This window comes from Melanerpes formicivorus, unplaced genomic scaffold (genome assembly GCF_026170545.1).
Source record: "Melanerpes formicivorus ecotype bairdi unplaced genomic scaffold, bMelFor1.0.p_v2 SCAF_77, whole genome shotgun sequence".
NCBI lineage: Eukaryota > Metazoa > Chordata > Aves > Piciformes > Picidae > Melanerpes > Melanerpes formicivorus.
The window spans coordinates 1,825,641-1,844,718 of record NW_027142429.1 but is presented as its reverse complement, the minus strand read 5'-3'; the positions used below and the strand labels follow the sequence as shown (position 1 = coordinate 1,844,718).

General features: G+C 58.8%; 1 protein-coding gene across 3 annotated transcripts in view; it reads left to right on the top strand.

Annotated features, from left to right (window-relative positions):
* Nucleotides 1–19,078, top strand: part of RGS3 (regulator of G protein signaling 3) — a 121,843-nt gene that overhangs the window by 47,183 nt on the left and 55,582 nt on the right. For all 3 annotated transcript variants that reach the window (XM_068164084.1, XM_068164085.1, XM_068164086.1), the window contains 2 exons: nucleotides 9,847–9,958; nucleotides 15,806–15,846. In XM_068164084.1, coding sequence (XP_068020185.1) covers nucleotides 9,847–9,958; nucleotides 15,806–15,846 — 153 coding nt within the window. The remainder of the gene's footprint in view (nucleotides 1–9,846; nucleotides 9,959–15,805; nucleotides 15,847–19,078) is intronic.

The following is a 19,078-nucleotide window of genomic DNA, read 5'->3' as shown; positions in this document are numbered from 1 at the left end:
GGGAGGTTCAGGCTGGAGGTGAGGAGAAATTTCTTCCCAGAGAGGGTTGTTAGCCATGGGAATGTGCTGCCCAGGGAGGTGGTGGAGTCCCCATCCCTGGAGGTGTTCCAGAGGGGATTGGATGTGGCACTTGGAGCCATGGTTTAGTCATGAGGTCTCTGGTGCCAGGTTGGACTCGATGATCCTCGAGGTCTCTTCCAACCTTGGTGATACTGTGAGACTGGGAGACTGTGGAATGATGATGACTGACTCCTGGGTGGTGTCTGTGGGCATGGGAGTGTGCAGCTGCATGGGATGGAGAGCCTCAGCACAGGCATGCTTGGAAGTGTGGTGCTGTCCCCACATGGCCATGGCAGCCCTTTTGGAGACCCAGCTGCCCACAGAGGTTGTGGAGTCTCCTTCTCTGGAGAGCTTCCAACCCCCCCTGGGCATTGTGCTCCTGGGCAGGCTGCTGTGGGTGCCCTGCTGGAGCAGGGGCTTGGACTGGGTGAGCTCCAGAGGTCTCTTCCAGCCCTCACCCTGCTGGGATTTGCTGTGGTTCTGTGATGTCTCAGGGCAAGGACTCTGCTTGTGATGCCCTAAGGATGAGTGTGAGGCTGGAAGAGGATTTCCCAGCTGGAGCTGCTGCCAGGCAAAGGCAGGATGCTGTACCTTGGCCAGGAGTGTGAGACAGCCCTGGAGAATGGTGGAGCCTTGAGGCTGTGGTGCCTGTGAAAGCCTGGCAGAGGGGCAGGGCAAGAGGCTGTGAGTAAGTGGAGTGAACAGACAGCAGCAGTGAATGGGAGGCAGGATGTGGCAGTGGCTGTTTGGGGAGGCAGGAGTCCCCCTGTGAACCAGGGGCACAGCAGGCTTGCAGAGCTGCAAGGAATCCATGCAGGTCCCTCTGGGGAGGCAGAGGCTCCTCTGCTCCAGCACAGCAAGGCTGTCTGCATTGCCCCTGAGGGGCTGGGAGATCAGGGAACCTAAACTTCTGAAGCCAGCAAGGCTTTAAGTGGCCTGGACACAATGGAGCTTCCCCTGGTCCAGGAGGGCTCTGCTGGGTGTGAGCTCACTTCCTCTCCAGCCTTCTCTGCTGCCCCAGCAGGGGCTGTCCTGTGCCTGCTGGGTCCTTTCTTCCTTGCTTCAGGTGGTTTCCCACTTCCCCACTGCTCTCCCCACACAGCCTCTCCCAAACTGGAGCCCTGGGGTTTGCAGGACTCTTTCCTGGGTCTCATTCTGCTCTGGCCAAGTGGGTCAGGGGAGGAGGCCCCAGGTGGAGGGGCTGGAACTAGAGGTCCTGTTCCATTTTCTTGTAACCCACCCCCAGGCTCTTTTCTCCCTGGCAGCTGCCATGTCAGGCACCACCCCCTCACCACTGAGCAAACTCTCTCCCACCTCCTGAAGGAGGCAACCTGTCTCTCTGGAGGCTTGCCCAGGACCTGGCCTTTCCCTGACCTTACCTCTGGAGCAATCCTTATTCAGGCCTTAATCACATCCTGTCTAGACTTTGTTGCAGTTCCCACTTCTGTGCTCTGCTGAAACCCCTCCAGCTGCAGGGTGCCAGAGGAGCCAGCGTGGTGCAGGTGGCTGTGCACAAGGTGTCAGGCACTGGCTGTGCTCCCCTTGCTCCATCTCTAGTGGACCTGGAGGCAGGTTGCCAAAGCTCTGAGATGCCTTCACCATGTGGGCTGTGCTCATCCCCTTCTCAGTTCTCTTCTCTGCCATCCCTTTGTTTAGAATACCTTTAGAATAAACCAGCCCAGGTTGGAAGAGACCTTCAAGATCATCTTGTCCAACCCATCAACCAATCCAACCCAGCTAAACAACTAACCCATGGCACCAAGCACCCCAGCAAGTCTCCTCCTGAACACCTCCAGCTCAGGATGGTCCTGGGGAAGCCTGCAGCTCTGGGGGAGTCTGGCCTGGCCTGCTCAGCTTTTGTGCTCTGCCCTGCACAGCAGGAGGCTTTGCTTTCTCTCCCTCCTCTGCCACTCCTGGGCTGGGATGGGGATGCCAGCTCCCTTTCCCAGTGTGTGACTGAGTTTGGCCAAAGCTGTGGGCTGACTAAACCTCTGCTCCCTGGCCCAGATCTGGGGTTTAGCCTCTTTAAAACACTTTAAGTGAGAATGCCAGAAACCTGCACTGACCTCCTCCCTCCCCCACACTGCCCCCACTGACTCTTTCTTCTTCACTGCCTTTTCATAGTATCATAGTATCACAGTATCATTCAGGGTTGGAAGGGACCACAAGGATCATCCAGTTCCAACCCCCCTGCCATGGGCAGGGACACCCCACACTAGATCAGCCTGCCCAGAGCCTCATCCAGCCTGGCCTTAAACACCTCCAGGGACAGGGCCCCAACCACCTCCCTGCACAACCCATTCCAGGGCTTCACCACTCTCATGGGGAAGAACTTCCTCCTCCCCTCCAGCCTCAATCTCCCCACCTCCAGCTTCATTCCATTCCCCCTAGACCTATCACTACCTGAGACCCTGAGCAGTTCCTCCCCAGCCTTCCTGGAGCCCCCTTCAGATCCTGGAAGGCCACAATGAGGTCACCTGGGAGCCTTCTCTTCTCCAGACTGAACAGCCCCAACTCCTTCAGTCTGTCCTCACAGCAGAGCAGCTCCAGCCCTCTGCTCATCCTCCTGGCCCTGCTCTGGACACCTTCCAGCACCTCCAGATCCCTCTTGTCATAGGGGCTCCAGAACTGGAGGCAGTACTCCAGGTGGGGTCTCCCCAGAGCTGAGCAGAGGGGGAGAATCACCTCCCTTGCCCTGCTGGCCACACTTCTCCTGCTGCAGCCCAGGATCTGGTTGGCTTTCTGGGCTGCAAGTGCACACTGAGAGCTCCTGGTGAGCTTCTCCTCCCCCAGCACCCCCAAGTCTCTCTCCTCAGGGCTGCTTTCCAGCCAGTCCCTGCCCAGCCTGGATTTGTGCCTGGGATTGCCTCCACCTAGCTGCAGGACCTTACCCTTCTCTTCCTACCCTTCTCTTCCTACCCTTCTCTTCCTACCCTTCTCTTCCTACCCTTCTCTTCCTACCCTTCTCTTCCTACCCTTCTCTTCCTACCCTTCTCTTCCTACCCTTCTCTTCCTCATTTTTTACACCATTTCCCCAGCTGCACAGCCACTGTTTGAGGGTAGGTGTGAGACCCCTTGAGGTCTTTGGTGCCTTCTCTCCCTTGAAATTCATGGTAGGAAACTATTTGACTCAGGTGAGCCAAGGTGAGGTTGAAGGAGGACCTGAGCTGCTTCTCTGTTCAGACTGGGGCTGTGCTGACTGAGATGCCACCCTCTGGAGCCAGAGAAACTGAGTTACCTGCAGCCTGCCCCTCTGGTGTCTGTGAGAGCTGAGTGAGCAGCTGCCAGAGCAAAGCTGTAGCCATCTAAGCTGCCCCTGTGAAGCCTGTGATCAGGGGAGGACTGGACAGAAGTATCACCCTGTATGTGGGGAGCTGTGCCAGTCTTGCTGTGGTGAGGCCAGCAGTGATGTCTGCTTTGGAGAGGATACTGAGGAGCTGGGTGGTCTCATTTTGCAGATGACAGCGAGCTGGGGGCAGGAGTTGATCTGCTGGAGGGTAGAGAGGCTCTGCAGAGGGACCTGGACAGGCTGGACAGATGGGCAGAGGCCAAGGGCAGGAGATTGAACACATCCAAGTGCCAGGTGCTGCACATTGGCCACAGCAACCCCAGGCAGTGCTACAGGCTGGGGGCAGAGTGGCTGAGAGCAGCCTGGCAGAGAGGGAGCTGGGCGTGCTGGGTGACAGCAGCTGAACATGAGCCTGCAGTGCGCCTAGGGGGCCATGAAGGCCAAGGACATCCTGGCCTGCATCAGGAAGAGTGTGGGCAGCAGGAGCAGGGAAGTCCTTGTGCCCTGTGCTCAGCAATGCTTAGGCCACACCTTGAGTCCTGTGTCCAGTTCTGGGCTCCTCAGGTTAGGAAAGAGGTTGAGCTGCTGGAAGGTGTCCAGAGAAGGGCAAGAAAGCTGGGGAGGGGTCTGGAGCACAGCCCTGTGAGGAGAGGCTGAGGGAGCTGGGGTTGCTTAGCCTGGAGAAGAGGAGGCTCAGGGGAGACCTTCTTGCTCTCTCCAACTCCCTGCAGGGAGGTTGTAGCCAGGTGGGGGTTGGTCTCTTCTCCCAGGCAAGCAGCACCAGAACAAGAGTCTCAAGGTGTGCCAGGGGAGGTTTAGGCTGGAGGTTAGGAAGAAGTTCTACACAGAGAGAGAGATTGGCCATGGGAATGTGCTGCCCAGGGAGGTGGTGGAGTCCCCATCCCTGGAGCTGTTCATGAGGAGACTTGATGGGGTGCTTGGTGCCATGGTTGAGTTGATCAGGTGGTGTTGGATGATAGGTTGGATTTGATGATCTTGAAGGTCTCTTCCAACCTGGTTTATTCTAGATACATTATTCTATATACATGAGAGAGGAATCAAGGACTGGAAAAATTGAGGGAGATAAGGAAGGTTCCTCCATTACTGGACTGAATGAATGAGGACACTGTGCAGAGACAGCTCTCATCCTGGCATCACTGAGGGGCTGCAGCTGGGTGATCTGGAAGGTCCCTTCCAAACCAAACCATTCCAAGAGTCTTAGAAGCATCTCTGCTATGGAGATAGGTTGAGAGAGTTGGGGTTGTTCAGGGAGAGAGGAGAGGAGAGGGAGAGGGAGAGGAGAGGGAGAGGAGAGGGAGAGGAGAGGGAGAGGGAGAGGAGAGGGAGAGGAGAGGGAGAGGAGAGGGAGAGGAGAGGGAGAGGAGAGGAGAGGAGAGGAGAGGAGAGGAGAGGAGAGGAGAGGAGAGGAGAGGAGAGGAGAGGAGAGGAGAGGAGAGGAGAGGAGAGGAGAGGAGAGGAGAGGAGAGGAGAGGAGGCTCCAGCACTCCTGGAGCATCCTGTCACTCCCAGCCCTTCTCCAAAGTCCCTCCCCAGCTCTCCTGGAGCCCTTCAGGTACTGGAAGGCTGCTCTGAGGTCTCCCTGGAGCCTTCTCTTCTCCAGGCTGAGCAGCCCCAGCTCTCCCAGCCTGTGCCTGCCACCAGAGCATTCCTTCCATCAGCCAGCTGGATCAGTTCTGATTTGGGGGTAGGAATTGTGGGAAGTGCAGGAGGGTTCTCTGGCTCTGCAGGGGGCAGCTCTGGTGGGTTCCATCCCCTGCCTGGGTGAATCCTGAGCTCTGCTGCTTTTAGTTTTGCTCTTCTGCTTTGCTGAGCGAGCTGTTTTTCCAGAGTAGGAACCAGAGCTGTTTGCAAAGGGCTGGTGGAGGCAGTTTCCAGCTTGTGGGGGTGTGATGGCAACCCTAGGCACAGCTCCAGGTCACTCTCTCCAGCCCTCCCCTCCTAGACCTGCTGGCTGCTGCCTTGAGGTCAGCCACAAGGTTGAGCCTCCCATGCTCAGACCTGCAGTGATGGCCCCACAGAGCTGGGCCCTCTCTGTGAGCAGGGGCTGTGGAGCCCTGGGCTGCTGGAGGGGCTCTTGGCAGGCATTGTGTGGGTGGAAGGGACACCCTCCTCTTCCTTGGAGGAGCAGAGGCAGCTCTGTAAAGTGTTCTGTGCAGAGCTGCTCTGAAATTGTCTTCCTGGAAGCAGCCTCTAGCAGAGAAGCTCTTACATAAGCCACCCTGGCTGAGCTGTTGTCCTCTCTGCATCCTGCCTTCAGTCAGTGCCATCAGTTCCTGAGCTGGGTTAGGAACTGGCTGGAGGCTGAGCCCAGAGAGTGGTGGTGAATGGTGCCACAGCCAGCTGGCAGCCAGGCACCAGTGGTGTGCCCCAGGGAGCAGTGCTGGGCCCCAGCCTGTTCAATATCTTCATTGATGATCTGGATGAGGGCATTGAGTCCATCAGCAGTAAATGTGCAGATGACAGCAAGCTGGGGGCAGGAGTTGATCTGTTAGAGGGTTGGGAGAGCTCTGCAGAGGGACCTTGCCAGGCTGGACAGATGGGCAGAGGCCAAGGGCAACAGACTGAACACATCCAAGTGCCAGGGGCTGCACATTGGACACAGCAACCCCAGGCAGTGCTACAGGCTGGGGGCAGAGTGGCTGAGAGCAGCCAGGCAGAGAGGGACCTGGGGGTGCTGATTGACAGCTGCCTGAACATGAGCCTGCAGTGTGCCCAGGGGGGGCCAAGAAGGCCAAGGGCATCCTGGCCTGCATCAGGAAGAGTGTGGCCAGCAGGAGCAGGGAAGTCCTTGTGCCCTGTGCTCAGCACTGCTGAGGCCACACCTGGAGTCCTGTGTCCAGTTCTGGGCTCCTCAGTTCAAGAAGGACATTGAGAGACTTGAAGGTGTCCAGAGAAGGGCAAGAAAGCTGGGGAGGGGTCTGGAGCACAGCCCTGTGAGGAGAGGCTGAGGGAGCTGGGGTTGCTTAGCCTGGAGAAGAGAAGGCTCAGGGGAGACCTTGTGCCTTGGAAGAGGAAACTGATCCCCACCTGGCTCCAACCTCCTCTCAGGGAGCTGTAGAGAGCAATGAGGTCTCCCTCAGCCTCCTTTTCTCCTGAGCACCCCCAGCTCCCTCAGCTGCTCCTCCCCAGCCCTGTTCTCCAGACCCTTCCCCAGCTTGGTTGCCCTTCTCTGGCCTTGCTTCAGCCTCTCAATGTCCTTCTTGGAGTGAGGGCCCCAAACCTGAGCCCAGTACTCAAGGTGCAGCCTCACCAGTGCTGAACACAGTGGCCAAATCTCTCAGCATCTCTTTGAGGCTGACAAACCTGGGCTGGCAGCAGGCACACCCCAGCAAAGTCACCTTTGGGAAGGAGGTGGGCAGAGCAGAGAGGTTCCAGTGCAGATTGTCCTTCATTATTCCTTGTATGAATTAGCTCAGATGTAATGAAGAGTGAGACTGTGGGCAGTGGGCCAGGGGTGGGCTGGGAGCTGAGGAAGGGATTTCCCAGCCCCTGCAGGGCAAAGCAGACACTGCCTGGCTTCACTGGCAGCTCCAGCTCTGCCAGCAGCTTCCTGCTTGCTAGGAATCCCACAGAAGTGAGTTTGCACAGGCAGGAGAAGTCTTGTGGCAAGGGCTGGGCTTTGCTTTCAGAGTCAGCTGCCACTGCCCTGCCCTGAGCCTCACCACAGGCTGGGACCACTTTGTCTCCCTCCCTCCTGCTGTGTGTCCCCCAGCCCCTGGCTAGGGACACAAACTGTGCCAGCAGCATGGCCCTGGACACAGTGGCTCAGCCCAGAGCAAAGTCACTTCCACAGGCTGCCTTGGTGCTGGCAGTGGTGGCAGCCCCCTGGAAGCCCCTGGGGTGCTGGCAAAGGGCTGCTGAAGGGCTACCAAACCATCACCCCTCTTACTCAGTGCTGGGAAGCACTGGGAAGCTGGCCAGCAGGAGCAGGGAGGTCATTCTGCCCTGTGCTCAGCACTGCTGAGGCCACACCTTGAGTCCTGTGTCCAGTTCTGGGCCCCTCAGGTTAGGAAGGAGGTTGACTTGCTGGAAGGTGTCCAGAGAAGGGCAACAAAGTTGGTGAGGGGCTTGGAGCACAGCCCTGTGAGGAGAGGCTGAGGGAGCTGGGGTTGCTTAGCCTGGAGAAGAGGAGGCTCAGGGGAGACCTCATTGCCCTCTACAACTCCCTGCAGGGAGGTTGTAGCCAGGTGGGGGTTGGTCTCTTCTCCCAGGCAAGCTGCACCAGAACAAGAGGCCACAGTCTCAAGCTGTGCCAGGGGAGGTTTAGGCTGGAGGTTAGGAGGAAGTTTTACACACAGAGAGAGATTGGCCATGGGAATGTGCTGCCCAGGGAGGTGGTGGAATCACCATCACTGGAGGTGTTCAGGGGGAGACTTGATGGGGTGCTTGGTGCCATGGGTTAGTTGATTAGGTGGTGTTGGATGATAGGTTGGACTTGATGATCTTGAAGGTCTCTTCCAACCTGGTCCATTCTGTTCTGTTCTGTTCTACTCTGACCACTAGCAGAGGATTGCACCAAGTTATTTACCTCCAGAAGGCTTCTAGGTGAAGGGTCATAGAATCCCCTGGGCTGGAAGGGAGCTCCAAAGCTCATCCAGTCCAACCCCCCTGCAGCCAGCAGGGACATCCTCCACTTGATCAGGCTACCCAAAGCCCTGTCCAGCCTCACCTTGAATATCTCCAACCACCTCCCTGGGCAACCTGTTGCAGTCTTCCTCCACCCTCCTGCTGCAGAACTTGTTCCTCACATCCAATCTCAGTCTGCTCTGCTCTCACTTCAAACCTCCGTGCCTCATCCTGTCACTGCAGGCCTTTGGAACAGGCCCTCTGCAGCCTTCTTGTGGCCCCTTCAGGTATTCCAGGCAGCTCTAAGGTCTCCCTGGAGCCTTCTCCAGGCTGAACACCCCCTCAGCCTGTCCCCAGAGCAGAGCTGCTCCAGTAGAGTGGAGCTTTTATTCAGGAGCTCAGCCCAGTCTGTACTGATTGCACTGAGCCAGAAGCAGCTAAACCTTCCTGCTGAGGTCTGAGCTCCCAGCTCTGCTCCAGAGCAGCTCCCAGCACTGCTCCAGAGCAGCTCCCAGCTCCGCTCCAGGGCAGCTCCCAGCTCTGCTCCAGAACAGCTCCCAGCACTGCTCCAGAGCAGCTCCCAGCTCTGCTCCAGAGCAGCTCCCAGCACTGCTCCAGAGCAGCTCCCAGCTCCGCTCCAGGGCAGCTCCCAGCTCTGCTCCAGAACAGCTCCCAGCACTGCTCCAGAGCAGCTCCCAGCTCTGCTCCAGAGCAGCTCCCAGCACTGCTCCAGAGCAGCTCCCAGCTCTGCTCCAGAACAGCTCCCAGCACTGCTCCAGAGCAGCTCCCAGCTCTGCTCCAGGGCAGCTCCCAGCTCCTAGGACCCCTGAGTGACTGCTCAAGGAGTGAGCTGGGCAGACACTTGGCTCAGTGTTGGCTTGCCACCTGTCAGTGTGGTGTGAAGGTGCCAGCCTCGTTCCCTGCAGCTGCCCTCATGGTGTGCAGGTGCCAGCCTGGCTCCCTCATGGTGTGCAGGTGCCAGCCTGGCTCCCTCATGGTGTGAATGTGCCAGCCTGGCTCCCTCATGGTGTGAGGGTGCCAGCCTGGCTCCCTCATGGTGTGCAGGTGCCAGCCTGGTTCCCTCATGGTGTGAAGCTGCCAGCTTGGCTACCTCATGGTGTGAAGGTGCCAGCCTGGTTCCCTCATGGTGTGAATGTGCCAGCCTGGCTCCCTCATGGTGTGCAGGTGCCAGCTTGGCTACCTCATGGTGTGCAGGTGCCAGCCTGGCTCCCTCATGGTGTGAATGTGCCAGCCTGGCTCCCTCATGGTGTGCAGGTGCCAGCCTGGCTCCCTCATGGTGTGAATGTGCCAGCCTGGTTCCCTCATGGTGTGCAGGTGCCAGCCTGGCTCCCTCATGGTGTGAAGGTGCCAGCCTGGCTCCCTCATGGTGTGCAGGTGCCAACTTGGTTACCTGCAGCTGCCCTCATGGTGTGCAGGTGCCAGCTGTGTTCCCTGCTGCTGCCCTGCTGGGCTCTGCTGCTGTCCGGGTGCCCCCAGGGGTGCCCCCAGGGGTGCCCCGGGGCACAGGCTGTGCCGAGGGGGAAGGCTCTTGGTGCGCTGAGGTTGGCTTTCAGGCTTCCGCGGCGTGCTGAGCTCAGCCGGAGCCTTGCTCCCTCCTCCTGCTGCTCCGATTCCAACTGCTGCGAATGGGCAGCGGCCGGAGGGAGGGGGTGTGCCCGGCGCTCCGCTGCCAGGCAGCTTTCTCCCTCTCTCCCTCCCCTCCTCCCGGAGCTCCACACCCCTCGGTAGGTGGCTGCCAGGCGGGGGGAGCTTCCTCCCGCCCCCAGGGGCGATGAACCCCCTGGAGAGGGGCTGCCCGGCACGGCTGGCGTGTCCCTGAGGGCAGGGAGCTTCCCGGGGTGCCGGGAGGTGGATTGCTGACAGCTGCTTTGCTGCTCTTGTGCTCCCAGGTGACTCTTTTTGTCTACTCCGACCTGCTGCTCTTCACCAAGGAGGATGAGCCCGGGCGCTGCAACGTGCTGAGGAACCCTCTCTACCTGCAGAGTGTCAAGCTCCAGGAGGGTGAGTGCAGCGGCAGCTCCCCCCCTGGGGGCATTGGCTGGGCTGCCAGCTGCAGAGGCTGCTGGCCGGCAGCAGGAGAGCCTCCCCTGTCCCGCTGCTGCCGGCCTGCAACGGCACCACCCCCCGGTGCTGCCAGACCACCCCCCTGGGTGCGGGGCCGGCATCAGCCTCCCCAGCCCTGCCTTCCTGCCAGCCCGGGGAGCTGCCTCTGGTGGGACACCCAGGAGCCCCCAGGCAGCAGCAGGGCTCTCTGGGGCAGCCTCTCGGGGCTCTGGGGCCGGCATCCCCCAGGGTCTTGCTGGGCTGGGCTCTTCCCCCTGGGGGAGCTGCAGCAGGGACTTGCCCAGGCTCAGAAAGGGAAGTGGAGGCTTGAGGTTTCCCCCGCGGTGCCTCGAGAGACTTCAGAGGTTGCCTGCAGGGGAGTCTGGCTCCCTCCTGCTGACCTTTACTGTGCTGCTTCTCTCTGTAGCCGCCCACACTTCCCCCCCCCCCGCCAGATTTCATCCCTCCCACACCCCACAGCCAGCAAAGAGCAGAGCCTGCCCCTGGGGGGACAAAGTCCTCACTCTCTGCCCCTTGGCTGGGCTTTCCTACCCAGCTGAGGGCTCAGGGAGGGCTTTTGGGCAGGGGGTGGCTTGCAATCACTCACCTCAAGCTGAAGTGCTGAGGCTCTGTGAATGCTAAGCTTTAGCTGCTCCTGGTCACAGGAGGAACAAACAAATTGCTTTACCACATCCTATTAGCTATGGCAGAGCCACTTCTTGGCCCCAGGCCCAGGCCCACCCTGTTCTTTCTTTGGTGCAGTCACTTTTGGGGTATGGGCACCCAGCTGGGGCAGTGTGGGGCCGGTGCCTCAGCTCCTCCTGGAGCCCAGGCAGAGGCTGGCCCTGGGCCAGGACCCCAGGTGAGGGAATGGGGTTAGACACAAGGAAAAAACTTCCCTCTGGGTGAGGTTGGTCAAACAGCAGGGAGGTGCCAGCTGCCCCATTCCTGGAAGCAGCAGGTCAGGCTGTCTGGGGCTCCAAGCATCCTGCTCTAGTTGCAGATGTCCCTGCTGGCTGCAGGGGGATTGGACTGGATGACCTTTAAAGGGTCCCTTCCAACCCAACCCAATCCAACCCAATCCATGCTTCCATGAAAGGCTGTGGGATCTCCATCCCTGGAGATGTTCAAGACTCATCAGGGCATGGCCCTGAGCACCCTGAGCTGGGTCCTTTGGGCAGGGGCTTGGACTGGAGACCCCCAGAGGGGCCCCTGCCAACCCCAGTTGCTCTGTAAGTGTATGAGCTGGGCAGAAGGGACTCCTCCAGATCTGGGCTGCTTCTCCCAGGGGATCATTTTCTGGTTGGATTTTGCCACCTCCTGTGCCTTCCCTCAGCCAGGCTGTGAGCTCTGCAGAGGAGCTGCATCTCTCCACCTGCCCCAGGCTGCTGTCAGCCTCAGTGCTGTGGGGAACACGAGAGGCTGCTGCCCAGTGCCTCAATTCCAACAACTCTTCTGCTCCCAGTGTAATTCACCAACCAATTTGGTGGGGACAGAATCACAGGGAGGCAGTTGGAGCCACTCAGCAAAGTCATTGAAGCTTCCCTGGGGTTTGTTGGGTTTGTTCCTCAGCTCTGCTTATTTCTAAGAACAGGATAAAAGGAATTGTTCCTCCTTGAAGGGTCTGTGGCTGCCCCTGGAGCGCTGCTGTGTGTGCCCTGCCTGGCTGCTGCCAGAGCCCTTTCAATGGAACTGTTGGAGCAGGAAGCCACAGAGATGAGCAGAGGGCTGCAGAACCTCCCCTGTGGGGACAGGCTGGGAGAGTTGGGGCTGTTCAGCCTGGAGAAGAGAAGGCTCCAGGCAGACCTCAGAGCAGCCTTCCAGTGCCTGAAGGGCTCCAGGAGAGCTGGGGAGGGACTCTGGACAAGGGCTGGGAGTGCCAGGATGAGGAACAATGGCTTTGAGCTGGGAGAGGAGAGACTGAGAGTGGAGAGGAGGAAGGAATAGTTGAGAGTGAGGCTGGGGAGACTCTGGCACAGGCTGCCCAGGGAGGCTGTGGCTGCCTCCTGCCTGGAGGTGTTTCAGGCCAGGCTGGATGAGGCCCTGAGCAAGCTGGGCTGGAACTGGCTGATCTTGAAGGTCCCTTCCAAGCCAACCCAGTGTAGGATTCCCTGACTCTCTGAACCCATGACCCACTCCTGCTCATGTCCTCGAAGGAGTCAGCTCCCCAGTGCTGCCCCAGCTCTGAGCACAAAGGTTGTTTGCAGCTTGGCACAGGAATGCTGCTCCTAACCCCGGGCAGAGCTGCTGGCTTTCCTGAGAGGGTTTCTGCCACTTGTTTCCTTGTTGCTGTAATAACTTGGCTGGGTGACTGCCTGGGCTGGGTGACTGCCTGGGCTGGGTGACTGCCTGGGCTGGCTCACCCTTGGCTGGATCTGATCTGGAGCAGCCTCTCCGAGGGGCTGGGGCTGTTTGTGTCCCCGTGTGCCAGCAACCCTGCAGGCAGCTCAGCCTCCTGCCTTGCCTAGGGCTGCTTCAGGGGTGGCTGGAAGGAGCTGAGAGACATCCCTCTCCTTGGCAGGGCATCCCTGCTGGTCTCCTGGAGAGGTGAGTGGCAGATGAATGGGGCCAGGCCTATTGCTGAGCACAACAATTGAGACATCTCCGGTGCGCTGCAGACCATTGTGATGTTTCCTGTTGCTGCTGCTGGCTGAGCTGGGAGAGAGCAAATCAGTCAGATCTGCTTTACAATGCTCTGCCTTCCTGCTTTAGAAGCTGAGCATGGCTGATGAGCAGCACAGCAGCCAAGCTTTCCAGTGGGACAGGGCTGGCTTCCTCACGAGGTGCTGTGGGAATTTCCACGCTGAGGTCTCTGCCTCGCTGGGATCCTGCCCCCCCCCCCGGGGGGCTCTGCTTGGCTTTGGGACAGAGAGGAGCACTTCTGGTTTGCAGCCAAAATGACAATCCAGCCCCTCACTGTCAGCCCCATCCCCAGCTGGGATCCTGCCAACAAGGGCTTCAGGTGCTGCTTGGCTGGCCCTGGCTTCCCAGCCTGCAAACAGCTCCAGGGTAGCTGGAGGCTGAGATCTTCTCCCTGCTGCCCAGGGAGCACTCAGGGCTTATGCCCTGTGTCCAGGTTTCAGCTGGAAGGCAACACCAATCAAGACAACCACAGCACCCTGCCACACCTTCAGCTGCACCAGGGGAGGGTTATGTTGGGTATTAGGAAACAGTCTTCACCAAGTGTCCATCAAGCACTGGAACAGGCTGCCCAGGCTGGTGGGGGAGTCACCATCCCTGGAGGGGTTCAAAAGACTGAGGATGAGGAGCTCAGGGCCATGCTCTGACATTTGTGTACAGAGAGCTGTTGGGTTATGGTTGGACTTGATGATCCCTGGAGGTAGTATCAGAGTATCAGTCAGGGTTGGAAGGGACCACAAGGATCAGCCAGTTCCAACCCCCCTGCCATGGGCAGGGACACCCCACACTAGATCAGGCTGGCCAGAGCCTCATCCAGCCTGGCCTTAAACACCTCCAGGGACAGAGCCTCAACCACCTCCCTGGATCAACCCATTCCAGGGCTTCACCACTCTCATGGGGAAGAACTTCCTCCTCCCCTCCAGCCTCAATCTCCCCACCTCCAGCTTCATTCCATTCCCCCTAGTCCTATCACTGCCTGAGATAGTATCATAGTATCAGTCAGGGTTGGAAGGGACCACAAGGATCATCTAGTTCCAACCCCCCTCAAGGTGAAGTTCAACAGGGCTCTGAGCAACCTGACCTAGTGGAGGATGTCCCTGCTGCCTGCAGAGGAGGTTGGACTGGGTGAGCTTTGGAGCTCACTTCCAACCCAACCCATTCTGATTCTGTGATCTTAGAGCCTTTTCCAACCAGGCAGTTGTAGGAGATCTGTGTCCCCTCATGGTGGCCAGGCCTGGCTGGGCACAGCAGCTTTGCTCTCTCTCCCCACACACTCAGAGCCCCTCACCACCCTGCCATCAGCTCTTCCTGAGGTGCTGGACACAGTCCTGTCCTTGCTGGGCAGGTGTGAGGGGCTGAGGAGCAGGCAGCCTGCCCTGGCATTGCTGCAGTCCCCTGGGCTCTGTAGGGAGGCTGTGGAAAGGAGCAGGACCACTTTCCCTCTTTTCCTTTAGAGCACCCAGACCTTGGAAGCAGTGGGTGTTCTGCAGGCATCCCTGGGGACATTCAAGGTCAAGCTTGATGGGGTCCTGAGCAGCCTGATCTAGTGGAGCTGTGCCTGCTGAGTGCAGGGGGGTTGGACAGGGTGGCCTTTGAGGGTCCCTTCCAACCTGATGCATCCTGTGGTGCTGTGACATCCTGCATCATGCACTGAAAGTGGAGCTGGCAGCAGGGGCAGGTCTGCAAACTCCCTTCCCCTCCCAACCCAAGAGACATCCAGCCAGGGGCTCCAGGCCACTGTGCTGCTTCATGGCTTTCCTGCCCATGGAGCAGGCAGGAGGCAACTGAGTCCCCTGATGGTCACAGCCTGCTTGGGCTGCTCCCTGTGGCAGGAGGACTGCTGCCCTCCCTGGAGCTCTGGGTGCTCCCAGCACTGCCCAGAGCCTGCTCCCAGCACTGCCCAGAGCCTGCTCCCAGCATCAGCACAGCTCAGGCTGTTGCAATGGAGCAGAGCTCCTGCTGCTGCTGCTGCTGTCCTGAGCAGGCTCTGTGGCTGTGCCAGGGCTGTGGATCTCATGGCACAGATACTGGCACTAGAGGGCTCTGGAAGCTGCAGCCCAGGGCAAAGCTGGTGCAGGGCATGCTGCTGTGAAGGAGGGAGCCAGCTCCAGGAGATGGTTCAGATGGTTCAGAGTTGAGGTGACCTTGTCCTGTGGCAGCTTCCTCTTGTCCTGCAAGGCTGGTGCATGCCAGGAGATGGCTTCCCCTGGGGCTGGGGACACTCTGTGCCTCACCAGCTGGCATCAAAGACCAGGACACATCTCCAGGAATGCCTTTTGGTTGGGCACAGGGAAGGCCTTTTTGCTGGGGAGAGGGAAGGCTAGGCCTGCAGGAGCCAGCCTGGTGGAGCAGCTGAAGTGTAAGGCATCCCCTGGGACAGCTGGCAGCAAGGTGGGGAGCTGAGCTGGGCTGCTCCCTGCTGGATGTGGATCACAGGGTTGGTCACTGCAGTGCCTCCAGCACCTGGGACTGGAAGTCCCTTGGCCAGGTCTCCTGAGCAGCACCAGGAGGGAGCTTGGGAAGTCTGACCTCAGCTTGATGGAGCAGGATGAGCTTTCCCCTGTGCCCCTGTCAGCCACTTCCCATTGCCCTGGGATCCAGCTCCATCTCCTTGGAGAGGCACCAACCCCAGCCACTGGCACTGATGGAGCTGGGACAGAGCGATGTAGACAGAGCTACCACCAACCTTAGCAAGGGCTTGTGGCAAGAGGCTGGGAACAAGCAAGGCTGTAGGAGCAGGAGCTGCTCTGCTTAGCCCTGCTGGGAGCAGGCTCCATAGGGGTGAGATGGGAGAGACCCAAACGTGGTGCCCAAGACGGCTGTGGGACCTCCACAGCCCAGGGAAGGATTTGGGCTGCTTGAGCCATGGCAGGATGGAGAGAAGAGCCTGCAGATGGCCTCTGAATGGAGCAAAGCTTTCTCCAGCAGGAGGAAGCCAAGGGAGAATCCGTGGCAGCTCTGCAGGTCCATGGCAGAGCCCCGGAGCGCAGCGCCTGGCCCTGCAGATGCAGCATACATCACCCTGGGGCACAGCCTGGCACTGCAGGGAGACAACAATGGACATTCATCGAGGCTGTCACTTGGCCAGGCCCTCTGCCAGGGGCTCCTCTTGCAGGCATCCAGTCTGTAGCTTCATGTTGATCCTGGTTTTTCTCCTCTTTCTAGGTTCAGAGGATCGGAAGTTCTGCATCCTTTACCTGGCAGAGGTGAGTGCTGCTGCTTGCCAGGGGAGCTGCCATGTGGGAGCAGCCTGCCAACAGCTCTGCTCCTTCCTCCTGGAGCTGGCAGGGAGGGCTGGAGGGGCGAGGTGGACTCCCTTTGGCATTCATTTGGCAGAGCTCTGGAGAGGAAACATCCTGGCTATGGCCAGAGTGTGTTAGTAAGAAGCTGCTAAAGGGAGTCTGTGGGCAGGGAGTCTGGGCAGCACAAGGCAGCTCTGCTCTTCCCCTTCTCTTCCTCTTCCCCTTCTCTTCCTCTTCCCCTTCTCTTCCTCTTCCCCTGGTGAGACCACACATGGAATGCTGTGTCCAGCTTTGGGCTTCCCAATTCAGGAGAGACAGAGACCTGCTGGAGAAAGTCCAACAGAGAGTCAGGAGGATGTTGAAGGGACTGGGGAACATCTCTGCTGTGAGGAGAGGCTGAGAGCCCTGGGGCTGGTTAGTCTGGAGAGGAGAAGGCTGAGAGGGATCTGATCAACATCTATCAACATCTGAGAGGTGGGGGATAAGATGGAGGGGCCAGACTCTTTCTGGTGGTGCCCAGTGATAGGAGAAGGAGCAGGAGGTACAAGCTGGAACACAGGAAGTTCCACCTTGACATGAGGAGAAACCTCTGGTGTGAGGCTGCTGGAGGCCTGGAGCAGGCTGCCCAGAGAGGCTGTGGAGTCTCCTTCTCTGGAGACTTCTAAGACCCATCTGGATGTGTTTCTGGGTGACCCTGCTCTGGCAGGGAGGTTGGACTTGATCATCTCTGGAGGTCCCTCCCAGCCCCTAACTTTCTGTGATTCCCCTGGGTGCATCTTCCTCCCAGCACCTCAGTCCTACCTCAGCCTAGGATTCTTTCTCTCAGAGACAGATTTCCTTGCCACCTCTTTTGTCATTATTTTTTAGGCAGAGAGTCATAGAATGCATCAGTTGGAAGGGACCCTGAAGGTCATCTTGTCCCAATCCCTCTTGCAGTGAGCAGGGACATTAGAGCCCCAGAGCTGGGGCTGTTCAGCCTGGAGAAGAGAGGGCTCCAGGATGAGAGACCTTAGAGCAGCCTGCCAGTACCTGAGGGGGCTCCAGGAGAGCTGGGGAGGGACAATTGCCCTCCTGGGGGCAGACTGAAGGAGTTGGGGCTGTTCGGTCTGGAGAAGAGAAGGCTCCCAGGTGACCTCATTGTGGCCTTCCAGGATCTGAAGGGGGCTCCAGGAAGGCTGGGGAGGGACTGCTCAGGATCTCAGGCAGTGATAGGACTAGGGGGAATGGAATGGAGCTGGAGGTGGGGAGATTGAGGCTGGAGGGGAGGAGGAAGTTCTTCCCCATGAGAGTGGTGAAGCCCTGGAATGGGTTGTGCAGGGAGGTGGTTGGGGCCCTGTCCCTGGAGGTGTTTAAGGCCAGGCTGGATGAGGCTGTGGCCAGGCTGATCTAGTGTGGGGTGTCCCTGCCCATGGCAGGGGGGTTGGAACTGGCTGATCCTTGTGGTCCCTTCCAACCCTGACTGATTCTATGATACTACTATGATACTTTGGACAAGGGCTGGGAGTGCCAGGATGAGGAACAATGGCTTTGAGCTGGGAGAGGGGAGACTGAGAGTGGAGAGGAGGAAGAGATTGTTGAGAGTGAGGCTGGGGAGACTCTGGCACAGGCTGCCCAGGGAGGCTGTGGCTGCCTCCTGCCTGGAGGTGTTCAGGACCAGGCTGGATGAGGCCTTGAGCAAGCTGGGCTGGGGGGAGGTGTCCCTGCCCATGGCAGGGGGTTGGCACTGGGTGACCTTTAAGGTTCCTTCCAACCCAAATCATTCCATGGTTCTCTGACTCTTTAACTGGAGGAGGTTGCTCAGGGCCCCATCAAGTTTCACCTTGAAAAGGATGCTCCACCCTCAAATGAAATCAGGAAGCTGTCTGGAGGACATCTAATCAGAGCTCTAAGGCCACGTGTGGCTGGTACATGGGAAGGGCTCTAACCAGATTTGGGCTCACTCAGACCTTGGCACAGTCACATTTTTGTGATGAAGGAGCTGAGGAGACTTCAGAATTGGTTCCCAGGGGCAGGGCCTCCCTCACCACTGAGTGCTGCAGCCTTGCTTTTGTTCCCCTTTCCAAGGGACTTGACTCTCTTCCTGGTTTCCAGGCTCTTGTATTTTCCTGGGGTGGAAGTTTGGAGGTGGGAACTATCCCCAGGGTGTGGAGGAGAAAGGCAAACATTGCTCAGCAGCACCATGGAATAATGAAGCATTGTGAGAGCTGCCTGAAGAGGCTCAGGATGAGAGCTGTTCACCTTGAGGAGCTGGGCTCAGGGCCAAGGCACAGCCTGCTGTGGGGACATCGCCTGAGGAGTTCCTCTCTTGCTTTTCATTGAGTCCCAGAGTGGTAGAGCTTGGAAGGGACCTCCAGAGCTCATCCAGTCCAACCCCCTGCCAGAGCAGGGTCAGCCAGGGCAGCTCACCCAGGAACACAGTTAGGAGCAGATGTTAGTCAGTTAGAGGGCAGAAGGGCTCTGCAGAGGGACCTTGCCAGGCTGGACAGATGGGCAGAGGCCAACAGGATGGCATTCAACAAGTCCAAGTGCCAGGGGCTGCACATTGGCCACAACAACCCCAGGCAGAGCTACAGGCTGGGGGCAGAGTGGCTGAGAGCAGCCAGGCAGAGAGGGACCTGGGGGTGCTGATTGACAGCTGCCTGAACATGAGCCAGCAGTGTGCCCAGGGGCCCAAGAAGGCCAAGGGCATCCTGGCCTGCATCAGGAAGAGTGTGGCCAGCAGGAGCAGGGAAGTCCTTGTGCCCTGTGCTCAGCTCTGGTTAGGCCACACCTTGAGTCCTGTGTCCAGTTCTGGGCTCACCAGGTTAGGAAAGAGGTTGAGCTGCTGGAAGGTGTCCAGAGAAGGGCAGGAAAGCTGGGGAGGGGTCTGGAGCACAGCCCTGTGAGGAGAGGCTGAGGGAGCTGGGGTTGCTTAGCCTGGAGAAGAGGAGGCTCAGGGGAGACCTTCTTGTTCTCTCCAACTCCCTGCAGGGAGGTTGTAGCCAGGTGGGGGTTGGTCTCTTCTCCCAGGCAGCCAGCACCAGAACAAGAGTACACAGTCTCAAGCTGTGCCAGGGGAGGTTTAGGCTGGAGGTGAGGAGAAAGTTCTTCCCAGAGAGAGTTGTTAGCCATTGGGGTGTGCTGCCCAGGGAGGTGGTGGAGTCCCCATCCCTGGAGGTGTTCAAGAGGGGATTGGATGTGGCACTTGGAGCCATGG